The sequence below is a fragment of the Diabrotica undecimpunctata genome, chromosome 3, assembly GCF_040954645.1.
Source record: "Diabrotica undecimpunctata isolate CICGRU chromosome 3, icDiaUnde3, whole genome shotgun sequence".
NCBI classification, from domain to species: domain Eukaryota; kingdom Metazoa; phylum Arthropoda; class Insecta; order Coleoptera; family Chrysomelidae; genus Diabrotica; species Diabrotica undecimpunctata.
Window position 1 is genome coordinate 17,452,015 of NC_092805.1, and position 16,186 is coordinate 17,468,200.

General features: G+C 36.2%; 1 protein-coding gene across 1 annotated transcript in view; it reads left to right on the top strand.

The window, feature by feature from the left end:
• LOC140436490 (uncharacterized) overlaps positions 1-16,186 on the top strand; it is a 246,691-nt gene that overhangs the window by 106,030 nt on the left and 124,475 nt on the right. Inside the window, exon 5 of the mRNA XM_072525350.1 lies at positions 13,880-14,202. Coding sequence (XP_072381451.1) covers positions 13,880-14,202 — 323 coding nt within the window. The remainder of the gene's footprint in view (positions 1-13,879; positions 14,203-16,186) is intronic.

Here is a 16,186-nt window from a genome sequence, read left to right on the forward strand (position 1 = left end):
TGTGAAAATAGTTCGTTACAGTAAATGCAAGCTGCATCGTCCGAGTCGTCTTCTTCAAAAGAAGATTCACAATCGTCTTCAGAACTGTTTGTAGTTGAAACACGAACGTGCCTTTTCACTTTTCTTGCGTTCTGTTTTCTTTTTTTGCTTCTTTTTCTGCAGATTTTTGTTTTATATCATCAGTTTCTGACGTTAAATTTAAATATCCTGGTTTGTCCCGTTTTCTACCCCTTTTCTTAGTTACTTCAGATACTCCAGCTAAAGGAGGAGGACAAAATATCTTCGACCAAGATGTTTAGGACTGATGATGATGTTGATTTCTGATCAGTGATTTTTGATAAACCTTCAATCGAAGAAACATTTTGGTTCCGATGTTCCGGTAGTGAGTTCTCGTCAGAACATCCTGGTAGTGGGTTTTGTTCATAATTTTCTCTATCTGTCGTTATAGACGGCAAAAATTGCCAATCCTCGAAGACATCTGGATTGAACTGTTCTATTCCTGTCTTTTTAAATGCATTTATTGCATTTGATGGAAAAGTACTTTTTAAATATACTCTATTAAAGATACTGGCTACTTTAAATTGGGTAACTATTTTACCTTGATTCTGTCGCAGCCATAATTAAATTTCTTGGCGTAGTAAGTTTGAAGGGGTCTAAAAATCCTACGTCCAAAGGTTTAACGTGATGAGAGCAGTGAGCAGAAAACAGAACATTATAATACCGTTTTCTTTTGCAAACTGGAAAGCTTCAAAACTTTTATGACTACCATGACCATCGAGTAACAACAAAAATTATTGGTTTTAGAAGCCTTTGAATACCTTAAAAAATGTTGCAGCCAGAGACAGAAAATGCCGGAAGTCATCCATCCTTTTTCTTGAGCGAAGGCTACACTTCCAGTAGGTGCATCGATCATAAGTTCGTCTTTCTCTCTCTGTCGAGGAAAAATCAAAGCAGGAGGAACATATGTTCCAATTGCATTCATTGCACATACGACCGTAATATGTAGACCGCTCTGCACTACTTAAAACACCAACTTGTTTGCGACCTCTACTAGCATAAATCTGCGATCTCTTTTGCACAGTTGTCAAACCGGGACTCGTCCATGTTATAAATGTTCTCGGTGGTAATTAAAACTTGTCTAATATATGTGCTAGTGCTGTAAAATAGGCACATATATTTGGTTTATTAAAAGCCCTTGCCAACGAAGTATTTTCTGGAGTTCGTAATGATATTCGAGGATTTCGCTTTAAAAAGACTCTGACCCATTCCCAGCCTGCCATCTTGGTTTCCTTATTAAAACTGAGGCTAATATTGTTTCTTTTAGCTACTTCGTATACAATATTTCATAAATCATTACTGGTCAGGTCAAAAAAACGAGCTTCCGTGGTGATAATATGGTCAGCAATTTCCTTTTCAATAGCAGTAGAAAATATTGGTCTTCGTCCTACCAAATCACCTTTGGTACTTCCTTGTTGCTTATTAAAGCGCCTTTTTAAAGTCGTTTTTGGAACGTTAAATGTTTTGCTGCCTGCTTAAACCCCATAGTTTTTTCTTGTATGCTTTTTAAAGCTTGCTGCATCTTTTTCTGCAATTTTTTGTTTTATATCATCAATTTCTCTCATTTCACTCTGATTCCACTGTTGCCTTTTATGAGGATCCAAATCAAAATGATTAGATGTTAAATTAATATCAAATGGCACAGATGCATCAGAGACTATATCAAAATTAAGAGATATGTTTACTATAATTCAATATTAATACTCCTTTCAATTCCAGTGAATTTGTGGCATTTTGTCAAGCAAATGGAATAAAACCGATGAAGACACCTCCGTATCACCCTCAAAGTAATGGTGCTGCGCAGCGTAGTGTTCAAATAGTAAAGAAAAATTTGGAAAAGGCCCTGTTGACTATTTAGAGAAAAGAGATTAATAAACGATTAGTTATTCAGAAAATTCAGAAGCCTTCAACAACTACAGAGTTTTCTCCGAGCGAAAGTATTTTTAAAGTGTGTCCTAGAACTAGATTTAATATGTTGAAACCTTCTTGCCATAATAGTTTCATATACACCTCAACATGAATGTATATCAAGGACAACATTGAAAACACAGCAAAAAAGAAAAGGATTTAGGAAAAGAAACATGCTGAAGATTAAACTGTGATCTTATTCTTATTTCGTTGCCTATTAGTTGCAATTTTGACTTTGATTGCAGTTATTTAAAATAGTTAAACCGATCTGCGGTCGACATATTGAACGAGCATTTAGGGTATGGAACCAGGATTTACGTCACCATCACTGGCCTCCTTTACTTCAGAATTAGTCACTTCATCAATCCATGATGTCCACATAATTTATCACCACATCTCAAAAGCCAGCGACTTCTTCATAGATGCCTTAGAAAAAGTCTACGCTTTCATTCCATATAGCAAAACTGGAATTGTGTAGCGTTTTTCAAGTACTCTTATGGTTTTCTTTAATACTGACTTATCTCAAGTTTGGAATTTTATAAGTTTATAAGTAAAATCCCACGTAGGGTATCAATGAATGTAATTAATTTATTATAAACGAACGAGCAAATATTGTATTTTTCTTTAAAAACAAGTAAAACACGCGACGCTTAAAAAGGGAAGATTATTATTCATGATAACGATTTGTCTAACTGTGTATAAAGTGCAAACTATGCAAAGAAAAAACAAAATTATAGATACTTGTCCATATTATACGAAGTCTCGAATTTGAGAAAATAAACCAATTAATTGCCAACAAAATTTTGTGTTAATTAATAAAAATCGAGCACAAACATTCTCTTAGTAAAGATGTTTGTGCTTGTGCCATTTTTATTAAATTTATTCCATTTTTCTATCAATGCGCTCTCTTTTAAAAATAATCTCGAATATCTCATCTACCGATGCATTATTTATTTCGCCAAAGACCAAAAACAAATACTTCTGTTGACGCTGTTCGCTTCCTATTCCGATTCAGAAAACTTCGTTAGGGCTTTGTCACAACAAGCAAGCGTACCAACCTGAGCCACCGACGCGACGGAAAGAAATTTCCCAAATTGGATCTCTATTCCACTCAGCCAGAACTAGGTCGCTAGACCCCAATCCTCCGGCCCTAATTCCACGAAAAGTGAGAAGTGAAGGGACATTGTTGCCAAGTACACTTTATGGTAACGAGGTAGATACCGAACCGAAAATGGGATTAAACTTTTTAAGCCAAGTCGAACGCCGAAATTTGGAAAGTAAATTTATTTTTAAAGCATATTTTTTGCACTACCGAAAAAGCAAGGTTTACATAATACATACGGAGCGTCCTTTAAGTATTAAGAGGATCTTATACTCATCGCTACATAAGAAGCACACCTATAATTTATGACTTACATTATTTTATTATAAATTTAAATACAAAAAACTTAATTTGTTTTTTTTTTATTTCTTTTCCAAATGAAATATTTTGGATTTTTTGAAGCAAAGCTGGCGTTGTATTACTTTTTTCTCTTCAGTAAAATGCTAAGTTGAGCGTCACGGAAGTAGCGCCACAAGATGGCGTAGTCACGGGTAGCGTCATAGAATAGCGGTTCTTAACATCGATTTATATATACCAAAACAACAAAATAAAAGTAAAAGTAGAGGTAGAACTAACCGATCCTATTTAAGCTGGCAATGGGATAAGACAAGAAGATTCCCTGAGTCCTCTATTGTTCGACCTGATTATGGACGAAATAATAAAAATAGTAAGAACTAAAAAGGTATACCAAATAGGAGAAAATCAACTTAAATTAATCTGCTATGCACAGGACACAATACTACTCTCTCAAAGTGAAGATGATTTACAACGTATGCTGCACCAATTTAGTATAACCGTCAGAAAACTTAACATGTTAATTTCCCCAAGAAAGACATAATGCATGGTTACAACAACAAATTTACTAAGATGTAAATTGGAGCTGAAAGGTCAGATAATAGAACAAGTGATGAAGTTTAAATATCGAGGCATCACATTATCTACCTACGAAAACCTCGAAACCGAAGTGGAAGATCGAGTAAATAGAGCAAACAAAGCCGCAGGCTGCTTGAATGAAACAATATGGAGAAATCAAAATATCGGGAAAGAAACGAAAGGCAGAATTTACAAAACAGTCATCAGACCAATAACGACATACGCGGCAGAAACAAGACCTGACACAGAGAGGACAAAAAGGATGTTAGAAACAACAGAGATAAAAAATTGTTGGTAAGACACTATGGGACAGAGCTAAAGAAAAATCAAGAACTGGGTAAAAAATAGAAGATTAGAACGTGTGATGGGTAGCTCTTTCGGGGCGACAGACTCAGTAAAACACAGGTTTGAAATAAAAATAAATCTATTAATTTAGTATACCTACAATAAATAAAAATAAAAAGGAATTCTACGTTGTATACTTATACAATGAATAAAACTAAAACGAATTCTACGTCCCCGTCTGGATCCCGCGATGAACGAAGTCCTCGGCGAACGTCTATAAAAGAAAAGAAATTAATTAGTATTAATGAGAAACGAAATGGGGGAAATCGATCGCGAGCAGATTTATACTCGCTTTCGCTTCAATTCAGCGAAAGCTCCGAATACGCTCGCAAACAAAATATTTAGCTGTGCAGACCCATGGCAATGTTCAATACACAACACCGACGGGTTCCACTTGGCTAAGGACAGAGTATGATCCTCAATACGGAAATCTCTCTGTCCCGGTTGGTTCTGTGCAGATCCGCGGTAATGCTCAATACGCAACACCGATGGGTTCCGCTTGGTTAGGGACAGAGTACGATCCTCAATGCGGAAATCTCTCTGTCCGGAATGGCTCGCAGGTTCACTACACCGGCGAGTCAGGGAGCCTAGAGCGCTAGCTACAAGACTATCTAATTCCGCTATTCACACGCCTTAAATAGCCGTTCTGATTCCCACTTCGCCGTCACGTTGTAGAAGTGGATGCGCAAATATTGACACTCCCACGGTTTGAACTGTTAAACGATCAGAGCATCGTTACAAACGGAACGATTATATAAGCCAAATGACAACGAATATAGTAGTAAAGACGGCAAGAGACGGTTCCCCAATAGGAAGAAGATCGGTGGGAAGACCATGAAAACCATGGAAGGACAACTTGCTGGAGGGACATTTAAAAATAGACCGAGTCATGTCTTCATAAAAAGAAGAAGAAGAAGAAAAAAGAAGAAGACATCGATTTACGATGACGTAAAATATCTAGGCATTCATCTGGACAAAAGATTAACATGGGCCAAACATATATGGACGAAAAGATTACAACTAGGAATTTTATACAAAAAACTTTACTGTATGCAGGAAAAAAACTAACCCGTTTGGTTACATGGTTCGCAGCTCTGGGGATCATTGCTATGAGTGCGTGCCCTCCAAATACTAAGACCTGGTAGGACCCTATGCTACCTATCTTTCGACATACGCCCGTAACGAAACCTCTGCCCCTACGAGTCCGACACCAAAGTGAAGGTGCCACGCGGCGCGTACCAAGACGTCCCGTGGGTCCCCCCGTGGGGGTACCCCGTGGGGTTACCACGACACGTCCACTATACGCGGCCCGTGGGGGCTCCACCTTCCCCGTAGTACCTGTGTTGTGAGTACCTTGCCTACCCGTTACTCCCACACCACGGGCGGGTAGGTTCGGCAGGCGGAGGAATTTCCACCTCACACGTAGATAGGTCGCCGCCGAGGATCTCTCCTCTACCACTCTTGGATCTCCTGATGGGTACGTGCCGGGACACCCACACCACGCCTGACCGAGGTCAGGAGAGGTATATACGGGCCCAGCTCGTTCAACCTCATCAGGCTCTTTTGAAATGGGAGTAGAGTGGTCCCACGAGAGTCTCGTCTCGGATACTAGGAATGTAGACCGGTGACCGTGTCGCCGAAGCGACCGTGTGCGTTTCTACCAACCCGACACCTCAAGCGACGGCTCTCCACCTCCCTATTCCTACCCATTACTCGCCTCTTACGACAGGCAGGGCTTTCTGACCCCGGCCGTATTCTTATCTCCGCGAGCCGGACGGAGGCTCTGGGGATCAGCTAGCAAATCCAATGTTATGAAAATACAAATATTTTAATCTAAAAGAACAATCACTAATATCCCTTGGTATATCCAGGATGACGCCTTACATAGGTTGATAGGATACATCAAAACAGGTTGATTTGTATTCGTGTTCGCGTATCTGTGTATGTGTGCATCCCAGCGGTAAACAAGCTAATATTTGTGTTGGAATGCTTTGGTCACTGGACCTTACATCTCTCTGATATTGTAAAGATAAACAATTTTACTTATTGTTTTTATTGTGAAACAGATTGTAAAAAATCTTAGATGTTAATAAAAAAAAACTTTCGGGTTTAATTTATAATATTTTTTTGTTTATAAACATTTTTTAATCTAGAAAATCTCATTTTAAGAGCAAGTATTTTCAAAAAAGTCATCTGTTGAACGTTTTTATTTAGAGTGCGTAGTTTTTTTCGCAATATTGAAATAAATGAAAAAAAGTCGAAGACGAAGACGAATTTATTAATCAAGATGATTCAGAGACAGAAGACAATATTGACAATGTAAGTATAAACAGCGATTATCCCGATATGGAACAAGACCCCGAGGAAGAGAATGGAAATCAGCAAGCTGTTGTAGAAAGTATTTGACTAGGTTATTATTATTCCGGAGAGAATCGAATGTGATAGTGTAAAGAACCCAATAACCGAAATGTTCAAACAAGAGCAGAAAACTTAATTACACATTTACCAGGAGTCAAAAATCATGTAAAGCCTGCCAATTGAGTGCTTTCTGCTATTTATTGATGGACAAATGATTGCGGACTTGGTTAAGCATCTAACCAACGAATTTCAAAAAAATCTGAAAGTTGGAAGAACTCTTCACATTATGAGAATACATCTGTGATAGAAATCAAGGCCGTGTTGTGACTCCTTTACCTGTCTGGTGCATTCAAAAATAACCATCGTCATTTATATGAATTGTGGAATACTGACGGAATAGGAATGGATATTTTTCGTTGCACAATGTGTCACAATTTCATGTCTAAGATTCGATAATAAACAAAACCTCGAAGAAAGAGTCAAGCTAGATAAACTAGCTCATATCAGAGCTTTCTTCGATAGGTTTGTGGAAAATTGCAAATCTGCATATTCTCCCTCTGAATTTTTGACAATTACCGAGAAGCTTGATCCGTTCAGAGGGAGATGTGCTTTCAGGCAATATATGCCTAATAAGTCATCGAAATATGGAATCAAGGTACATGTATTAGTTGACGCACGTACGAACTACCTACTCAATATAGAGAAGTATGTCGGACAACAGCCGTAAGGTACATTCCGAGTTAGCAATTCTCCGAAAGACATTGCAGAAAGATTGGTTGCTCCCGTGCCTGGGCTCAAACGCAATATAACGTTTGATAACTGGTACACTAGTCGTGATCTCTTGGTGAAGTTGCGTGGGACTCATAGTTTAACGGCAGTAGATATTATCAGGAAAAATAAGCCTCATTTGCCTATAGAATTCCTGGAAGGAAAAGAAAGCGAAGTTTTTTTTAGTATATTTGGATTTCATGATGGAAACACTATTCTTTCGTATGTACCAAAGAAAGGAAAAGATGTTTTATTTATATCTTCTCTTCACCATAATACAACAGTAACAGATACTCATAATAGCCTGCCTAAAATTATTTTCTTTTATGATTCGACCAAAGGCGGAGTTGATGTAGTAGACAAGCTATCTGTAGTTTATAATATAGCACGGAACAGTCGTTACTCTCCTTTGACAAGTTTTTTCTCTCTAGTAAACACTGCAGGAATCAATCGCCAGATCATTAAAGACAAAACAACGATAGTCCCAACATCGCCAGAAGGCTTTTCCTAAAGAAACTGGGTTTCCAATTGATCGAAGAATATCAAAGAGAAAGAATGAGTAACCCTAGATTATCTAGAACAGTGTTTCCCAAAGTGGGGGTCTCGACCCCCTGGGGGGTCGCCATGAGGTACTAGGGGGGTCGCTGAACATTTCCAAAATAAGACAAAAGCACCAATTTGCTAGATCATGTATTTTTATTTTAACAACGCCGTAAATAGAAATTAACAATTAATTATCAGACGAAATATAAAACTAAATATTAAAGTCCGTAAAAATAAAAGAGTAACACAAAGTCAAATATTATAATCTTAATGAGAGCTCTGCGCCTGTTTCTATGAAACTAACCTTTCAAATCTAGGCTGTGTATTTGAGATACACAAAATTATATCATTTTCAAGTACGAGACGATTTCTAACTCTTGTTTTAATGGCAGTCACATACGAGAAACTTAACACAAATATGATGTTACAAATGGAACCAAACATTTTACAGCTTCACTCGCCAACTGGGGGTATTCGTGCATCTTTTCGGTCCAAAATTGGTCCGAGTTCTGGGAAAAAAATTTGAGCTTCAACATTCCATCACTTGATATTTCAATAAGTTTTTCTTTCATGTTTATTGGTATTTCAACATGCTGAAAGGAATCGGCTAAAAACGGATTTAGTATCCATCTGCAACTGTCGTAACTGTTTTGAATTTCTTCGGGGAAATAATCACAGAGCTGTTGTTTTAAATTGAGCAAAGTAACATGCATGCCAGCAAAAACTTGTTCAAAATTTGTAGCACTGTAATTGGATACATTTTCCATAATTTCCTGAAGGCACTGGAATGAATCGAGTTGTTTTTTGCAAAGTGAGGTCGACCATAAATCGATTTTTCTTAGAAACGCCTTTTTCGCCAGAAATTTTATCTGTGGCTGTAATTATATTAATGTCGCGAACTTGTAAATTACTGTTCAAAACAGTACGTTTCCCCTTGAAAGCCACCTTACTTCGGTGTGATAGAGAAGATTTTCAAATAAAGCACCCATGTCTTCGCAAATTTTTCTAAAAATACGGGTCTGCAAAGCTTTTCCTTTAATGGAATTTACAACTTTACTGATGGTTTTCATAACACAGTCCATTTCAGGAGGTAAAGCTTTGGACGCAAGAGCTTCTCGATGTAAAAAACAATATCTCCATTTGGCATTATTTCTTGTAATTTCACGACAAGACCAGATTTATGTCCTGTCATAGCTTTAGCGCAATCTGTGCATATAGCAATACATTTACCCCAGTCAATATCATATTTACTTGTACGTTTCATAAAAGTGTCGAGTAAACGTTTTCCAGTGGTATTGGTCTCCAATGGGGAACAAAATAAAATATCTTCTTGAATGCCATTATTTGTATCATATCTTACAAACGTAATGAATTGGACACAGTTAGATATATCTGTGGATTCGTCCATTTGAAGAGAGAAGTACGTGCATTTATTAAGATTTTCCTCAACTTGCGCTTGAATATCTTCTGCCATATGACTAATTCTTTTTTGGATAGTATTATTTGACAGATATATTGTATTTAATTTTGCAGCCTCTCTTTCCCAACACATTATATGTACCATTTCAACAGCTGCTGGAAAAATCAGATTTTCAGCAATTGTGTGCGGATTACTAGTTTTGGCAACACGATAAGCAACTTTATAACTTGCTAATAATGCTTTTTCATTAGTAGTGGTTCCCAGGGAAAACTGTCTTGCTGTTTGTGAAGGATGTTCAGCTTTCTTTCAAAGAATTCTACGGGCTTGTCTTTTTTTTTGATGTTTGCTATTTAAATGTCGAAGTAACTTTGATGGCTTCATGCTTTCTTTTGACAAGACTTGTCCACAAATAACACATTGTGGTTTATTGGAAATAACGGTAAAACCATATTTAAGATATTCATCAATGTAGAATCTGTTTTTCTTTTTATTGCTGCTACTGCCACTTTCAGACGTAGATGGTTCTACACTTCTTTTTAAAAACTTATCCATAATTTATAATTTATAGTAGACGTAAATACGTAAACGGAAATACGTAAGTCGTAAAATATTTACTCATTACTCAACACCGCGTTCGCCACCTTAGGCTGTTTGGATTCGAACTGAGGTTTCGTTGCGCATCGCCGCTCATATAAAGCCAAAACGAGGCTACGAGAACGTTACAGAGTGCCATCTAGTAGCGAGCGCTTTCGTGATTATCATGGAAGAGTTTTGCGATGTAGACACAAGCTAATATGTCGCGGTGTACACTGTGCAGTCGACTTCTTATTATTTATTTTTATTGTAAATGCTATTCTTGCAGTAGTACCTACTACTAATTACTAGTGGGACAGATCGCAATCACTAAAATAATTGTATTAAAATAAAATAATTGTTTTTGATTTAAACTTAAAAAGTAAAATAAAATTAAATTTGAGAAACCATCAGATAATTGTAAATTAGGCACGCTATTTCTGTCAAATAATATTGAATAAATGAGTGGGGGGGAAATTGGGGGGTCGCGAACAAATTTTTTAGCAAAAAGGGGTCGCGGTTTAGATAAGTTTGGGAAACTCTGATCTAGAGAATTGAGAAGCAGTATCCGAAAGATTTTAGGTAAAAATTCCGAGACCACCTGCAAAGAAGAGGAAACCTAATCAGCAGGGACGATGTTGAAAATGTCCCAGAATAGAGACAGGAAAACTAGATACGTGTGTGAGGCGTGTGAAGTTTTTTTGTGTTTAGAACACTGTGTGAAATACTGCGAAACTTGCTCCCACTTTAAGAACTGATAACTCAATAATTAATCTGTAGAATTTGATTCTGTTTTTTTTTTATAACTAGATACTCCTTCTATTATATTTTCTTATTTTCATACTAATAATTTCGATACAAATGTATTGATTCTTCGGTCATATTACACTTTTTTTTTTCTCGAAAAAAAATTGTTATTTCATATAATTGGCTATATGTTTAATACTAAATATTAGCAAATGTTCTTCTGACATTTATTACCGTAATGTATCCTGAAGCTATAATATTTCATATTATTATGAAAATCTATGAGATATAGGAATGAGAATATTTTCAACTTATGTGTTGTCACACCCACGTGTCAAACAGCGTTACAAAATTTCACCCGTCGGATGCCGGGTGATGTAATACATATAAACAAATATAAACTGTGTACCATTAATAATTATCTACTTAAACTTATTTTTTTAATAAACATGTAAAGAAGCACAACAAATTATTTGACTTAAAGTATAAAAAATACTTAAAAGCTTTATTTATTTGTTTAAAAAGATCGTTTTAATAAACCTCCCACGTCACAGAAGCCTTAAGAGAGTTATAATACACCGAATTGTCTTGACGTAATTGTGTGTTGTTTATTATTCTCTCACCTACCATTTTCTTGTGCTCTTAAATCATTAGAATACAAGAACAAAGCTACTTCCACGACAGAAATGAAATATTTTTGCTTAAGAAAGACACAAACAATGGAATGATTGTCTGAGATTTGTCTTTTGTGAAGGGATCATATAAAACCGTAATCTATGATCATAGGCGTGTGCATATTAAGTATGCAAAGGAAAATAAGCTTGCCTTTAATATTAAATATATGTACACAATCACGTCATATAATTAGCTAGATAACACTGGGGAACAATTTGAAACTCAATTTCTGTTGAGTTAGATTTTTTAGCTGTTTTCTATAGAATTAGGCATGCTGGTTTCAAAACTGTTTTAAGTTTTCTTCTATTACGTCAAGTTCGTTTTCTATGTGGGTGAGGCGCACATTGGTGGGGGTATGACGCGCTGATAACTTCAGCTGGTGCAGACTTGCCCGTTTACTTCAGTTACGTCTGTTATATTGTGGTGAAACGTTATGTGTCGGTTAGAAGTATTTAGTATTTCGTTACTTAAGTGTATAGAGGTGCTTAGTGTATTTGAACTGAAACGTTTCCTTATGGCTACTTCTGCTCTTACACGTTGTAGTGTGAAAACAGCCCCGATTCTTTTTGCTATATATGTGGCAGTTTTATAATTCCCAGTCAAAAGACAAACTTCAGTACATTTGTCAGACAAGCATATTTTGCCTATTTTAAAGTGAAACTTAGTCATCAAATAAAGCATGAGCACCTCATAAAGTGTGTAAACAGTATGTTGATGGTTTACGGATATGGACCAAGCGGACACGTACTAAACATCCATTTGATATACCTATGATTTGACGCGAGCCCAAAGATAATTTAAGTGATTGTTACTTTTGTATATTGAAAAGATCAGGATATTACAAGAAAAACAAATATAAGATAAAGTATCCTACTTTACTGTCAGCTATACGCTCAATCCCCGTTCCAGTTTTCAATGAATTTCCCACTTTAGAAGAAGAAGAATACGGATATGGTGCAGATAAAAGCGATTCCAACGACGAAGATTTCGAAATTGAAGACAACTCCGTACGTAAGGGATTCGACCAGAAAGAGCTAAATGATTTAGTACGAGATTTGGGACTATCCAAAAAAGCTTTAGAGCTCTTAGCGTCACGATTCAATGAGAAAAACTTGCTTGAAAGGGAAGTCAAGGCATCCTATTTTCGAATACGAGAAAGGGTTTAAAGTGATGGTGGATTTTTGTTTTGCCATAATGTAAGTGGTTTAATGGAAGAATTGGGAATTTCAAACTATAACGCAACTGCTTATAGATAGCTTAAAGCGGAGCTTGATGTGTATTCTACTCCACAATGGAAATTTATTTGGTTCAGTTTCAATTGGCCATACAGTTTGTTTGCGTGAAGAATATGACGATTTAAAGAACGTCATTGATCTGCTGCGATACCAAATGCACCAATGGATCATTTGTGTTGATCGTAAAATGGTCTACTTCCTACTTGGTCAACAACGTGGATACACAAAGTATCTTTGCTTTTTGTATATGTGGGATAGCTCGTGAGCAACGTTGGGTGAAGTCGAATTGGCCGCCAAGACCGGACCTGAGATCTGGTGATCCAAACATTGTACATCAGCCACTTGTCGACAGAAAGAATATTATATTTCCACCTCTGCATATAAAATGGGTCTCATGAAGCAATGTTTTAAAGCTTTGCTAACTGAAGGAGACTGTTTCAAGTATCTCGTGTCGAAATTTCCTAGCCTGTCATTTGAAAAGATAAAGGCCTTTGTTTTTGATGGTCCACAGATTTGGCAACTTCCTGCAGATGAACATTTCGTGGTAACAATGTCAGAAATTGAGAAGAATGTGTGTTTGGTATTCAAAAGCATTGTTAAAAACTTTCTTGGAAGTACACGAGAATTGAATTAAGGCCGACATTGTCCAGCACCTCTTGGAGAGCTTGCAAAATCTAGGTTGCAACATAAGCATTAAAGGGCATTTTTTACATAGCCACCTTGTTAATTTCCGGGACAATCTTGGTGCGGTGAGTGATGAGCAGGGTGAGCGTTTCCATTAAGATTTAAAGTTCATGGAAGCACGGTATCAGGGTAGATGGGAAGTACATATGATGGCTGACTATTGTTGGAGCATCAAGCGCGAATGTACACAAACTGATCACTCCAGAGAAAGCTATAAACGAAAATTTTTGTCTTAATTTCTAAGTATTGTTAAACAATTTTATTTGTATAAACTCGATATAACTTACATTAAATGTTTTGTAAACTGTAGATTTGTTACGTTTTTATTTTATGTTTCTTTATATTATGTATAATTTTTGAAGATATCCTGTAGTTTAAAAAGTTGACGTGATAGACATATTCAGACATCTCATATTCAGACGACAAAAATTAGTGGAAAACAAATGTCAGATATAACTCAACAAAAAATGTGTTTCCCAGTGTCATCATATTACCTTACTCTTAATGTTTTACCATTTATTTTTCTCTGGTCCCTGTTAAGGCCTACTTACATGCGCGTTATTAACTGATTTTTTTTTAATTTATTTTCAGGCAAACACGCGCTAATAACAGTTCGCCAACCAAAAGGTCAGCTCGTCTCCATACGCAGCCAAGCAGCATTATTCGGTACAGCAACACCAAGCGAAATAAAAGTTTGGGACGCATGCGATGACGTCCAAGATTACGTGACCGTCTACGATGGGTACACTACGAGAGATCCAGTGATTCTTAAGTTCTGCGGTGGGGGTGAAGAAGTTCCTCCTGCTGTGTCCAGCGGACATGAACTGTTGGTGGAGTTTTCGTCCTCTCCCTATGGTACTTTTCTGCATCCTACGCCGGTGCAGGCGTTGCATGGGTTTCAGCTAGAAGTAGAGGTGAGGCGATTTGAACGTTTTTTTTATTTACCTACAAACATTGTCGCATCAATCTCTGGTTATTAGCGACATATAAACATATACATGAGATAATAGACTTATAAATATATTTTTTTTTTAAGTATATTAATGTCTTTAAGGAATTTTACCAATTATTCAATTCTACATTTTTCTCCTAAGATTTCTCTTGTTGATTCAATGAGGTGGTTGGTCTGTTTTTGCACCTGGTATATTGAACACTCTACAAGGACATATTAATTATATGTTAATGCTAATGCTATACTCAATTATATGTCCGTGGATAGGTTTTTGTATATCCTAGACGAAGTCGAGTAAGAACGACTTAATAAGCCCTGTTGGAAATTTGATATTTCCACCGTTTTATATATGTTTTTATTTCGCGAAGTTTTGAAGATAAACTGTTCTACTGGTTTTGCCACAAATTTTTAACCTTCACTTTAACAAATTATGTTAAGTCAGCACTACATTTTTCACTTCACCGCGGTTTCACTGTTTCTTGCTTGTTGGGCAATGTGGTTCGCTTCTGCATTCCCTTGAAGTTCAATGTGTGAAGGAACCCATAGAAATTGTACAGTATGGTTGCTGTTTTCTAGGGTAGCTAGTTCTTTTTTTAATTAGAAGAGCAATTGGATGTGTTGTGTAAAGCTGGTTAATGGTATTGATGGAACTGAGGGTATCGGTAATTATAAGAGCTTTGGATATATTACCGGAGTTGACAATGTTGGTCTTTGAAATTTGTTTCTTGAAGACAAATAATAGCACGTGAAAGATCGTTATCTAAAATTTTTAGCATATCATAATGGGTATAAAACCCGTTTTTTATCTCATTGTAATAAATTAAATGTTTGTATAAATGCTTGAGTGTCTGAGGTATATTTATTTGTAATACTGATAACATCTTTAGCTCCTTAAATGTTTTCAAATAAATCAACTGTTTCTTCGAAGGTTAATATTTGTTTTTCGGAATTAAATAAATCTTTATTTGGTTGCATTAGGGTTTCTAAAGACACTGTCTATGTTTTTGTTTTTATTTTTTTTTGTCTGGGTTGGCTTTGAAAATACATTGTCACTAGCTGATGTCTCAATGGGGGATGTTATTGCTTCAGATATAGATCATTTGGAGGATGATTTTGATGTGTCCTCGTTTGGTATGCTAAATTTTTGTGATGCCTGACAATCTTTATTTTCATTAAGAGAGCTAGAATCATTGTGTAGACTGGAAGATGAAGTCTATTTAGTAATGCTTATGGGAAATAATATGATTGGTGAAGTGAATATATTTGTTTTAGATAGTACTCATATTGCATTATCTATAGTCAATGTATCGTGCGTTATTAAGTGGGTTGTAGATGATGTTTTTTAAGATGAGTTATTTAAAGTTACTGAGCAACTTCTGGAAATGTGGCCATGTTGTTTACAATGGAAACATACATTGTCTAGTGTAAAAAAATTCGATTACTAATGTCATCAAACGTTATAACTATGGAATCGGGAATTGGAATTGTGGGTGGGAATATGTAAATATGTCAACGGAAGCTAAGTACATGTTTGTATTCCGGATTGGCGGTTCCTACTCGCAAAAATGACATTGATAAAGTTAGTTTTAGCCCTAAAGATAAAAGTTCTTTCTCTATTATCTTATGCGGGATAGTGGAAGATACATTGGATATTAAGAGTCTTTCATTTGGAGTAATTATTAGTCTACGGACTTTAATTTGTATATTATTTACAGTGATGAAACCACCATTATTTGAAAAAAAATTCATCTACGATTTGTTTGCTTAAATAATAAGTACAGATACGATTGTTGCTGATTCTTGATGAAAAAAAATATGTTTTCGACTAACTAGAGTGCCTAATTTGACAATATTGTATGTTATGTATTCTTTGTTATATGTGAGTATGTTATTATATTCCTTCAACTCTGCCATTTCTTTCCGTTGGTTTCTTATGAATCTCCATA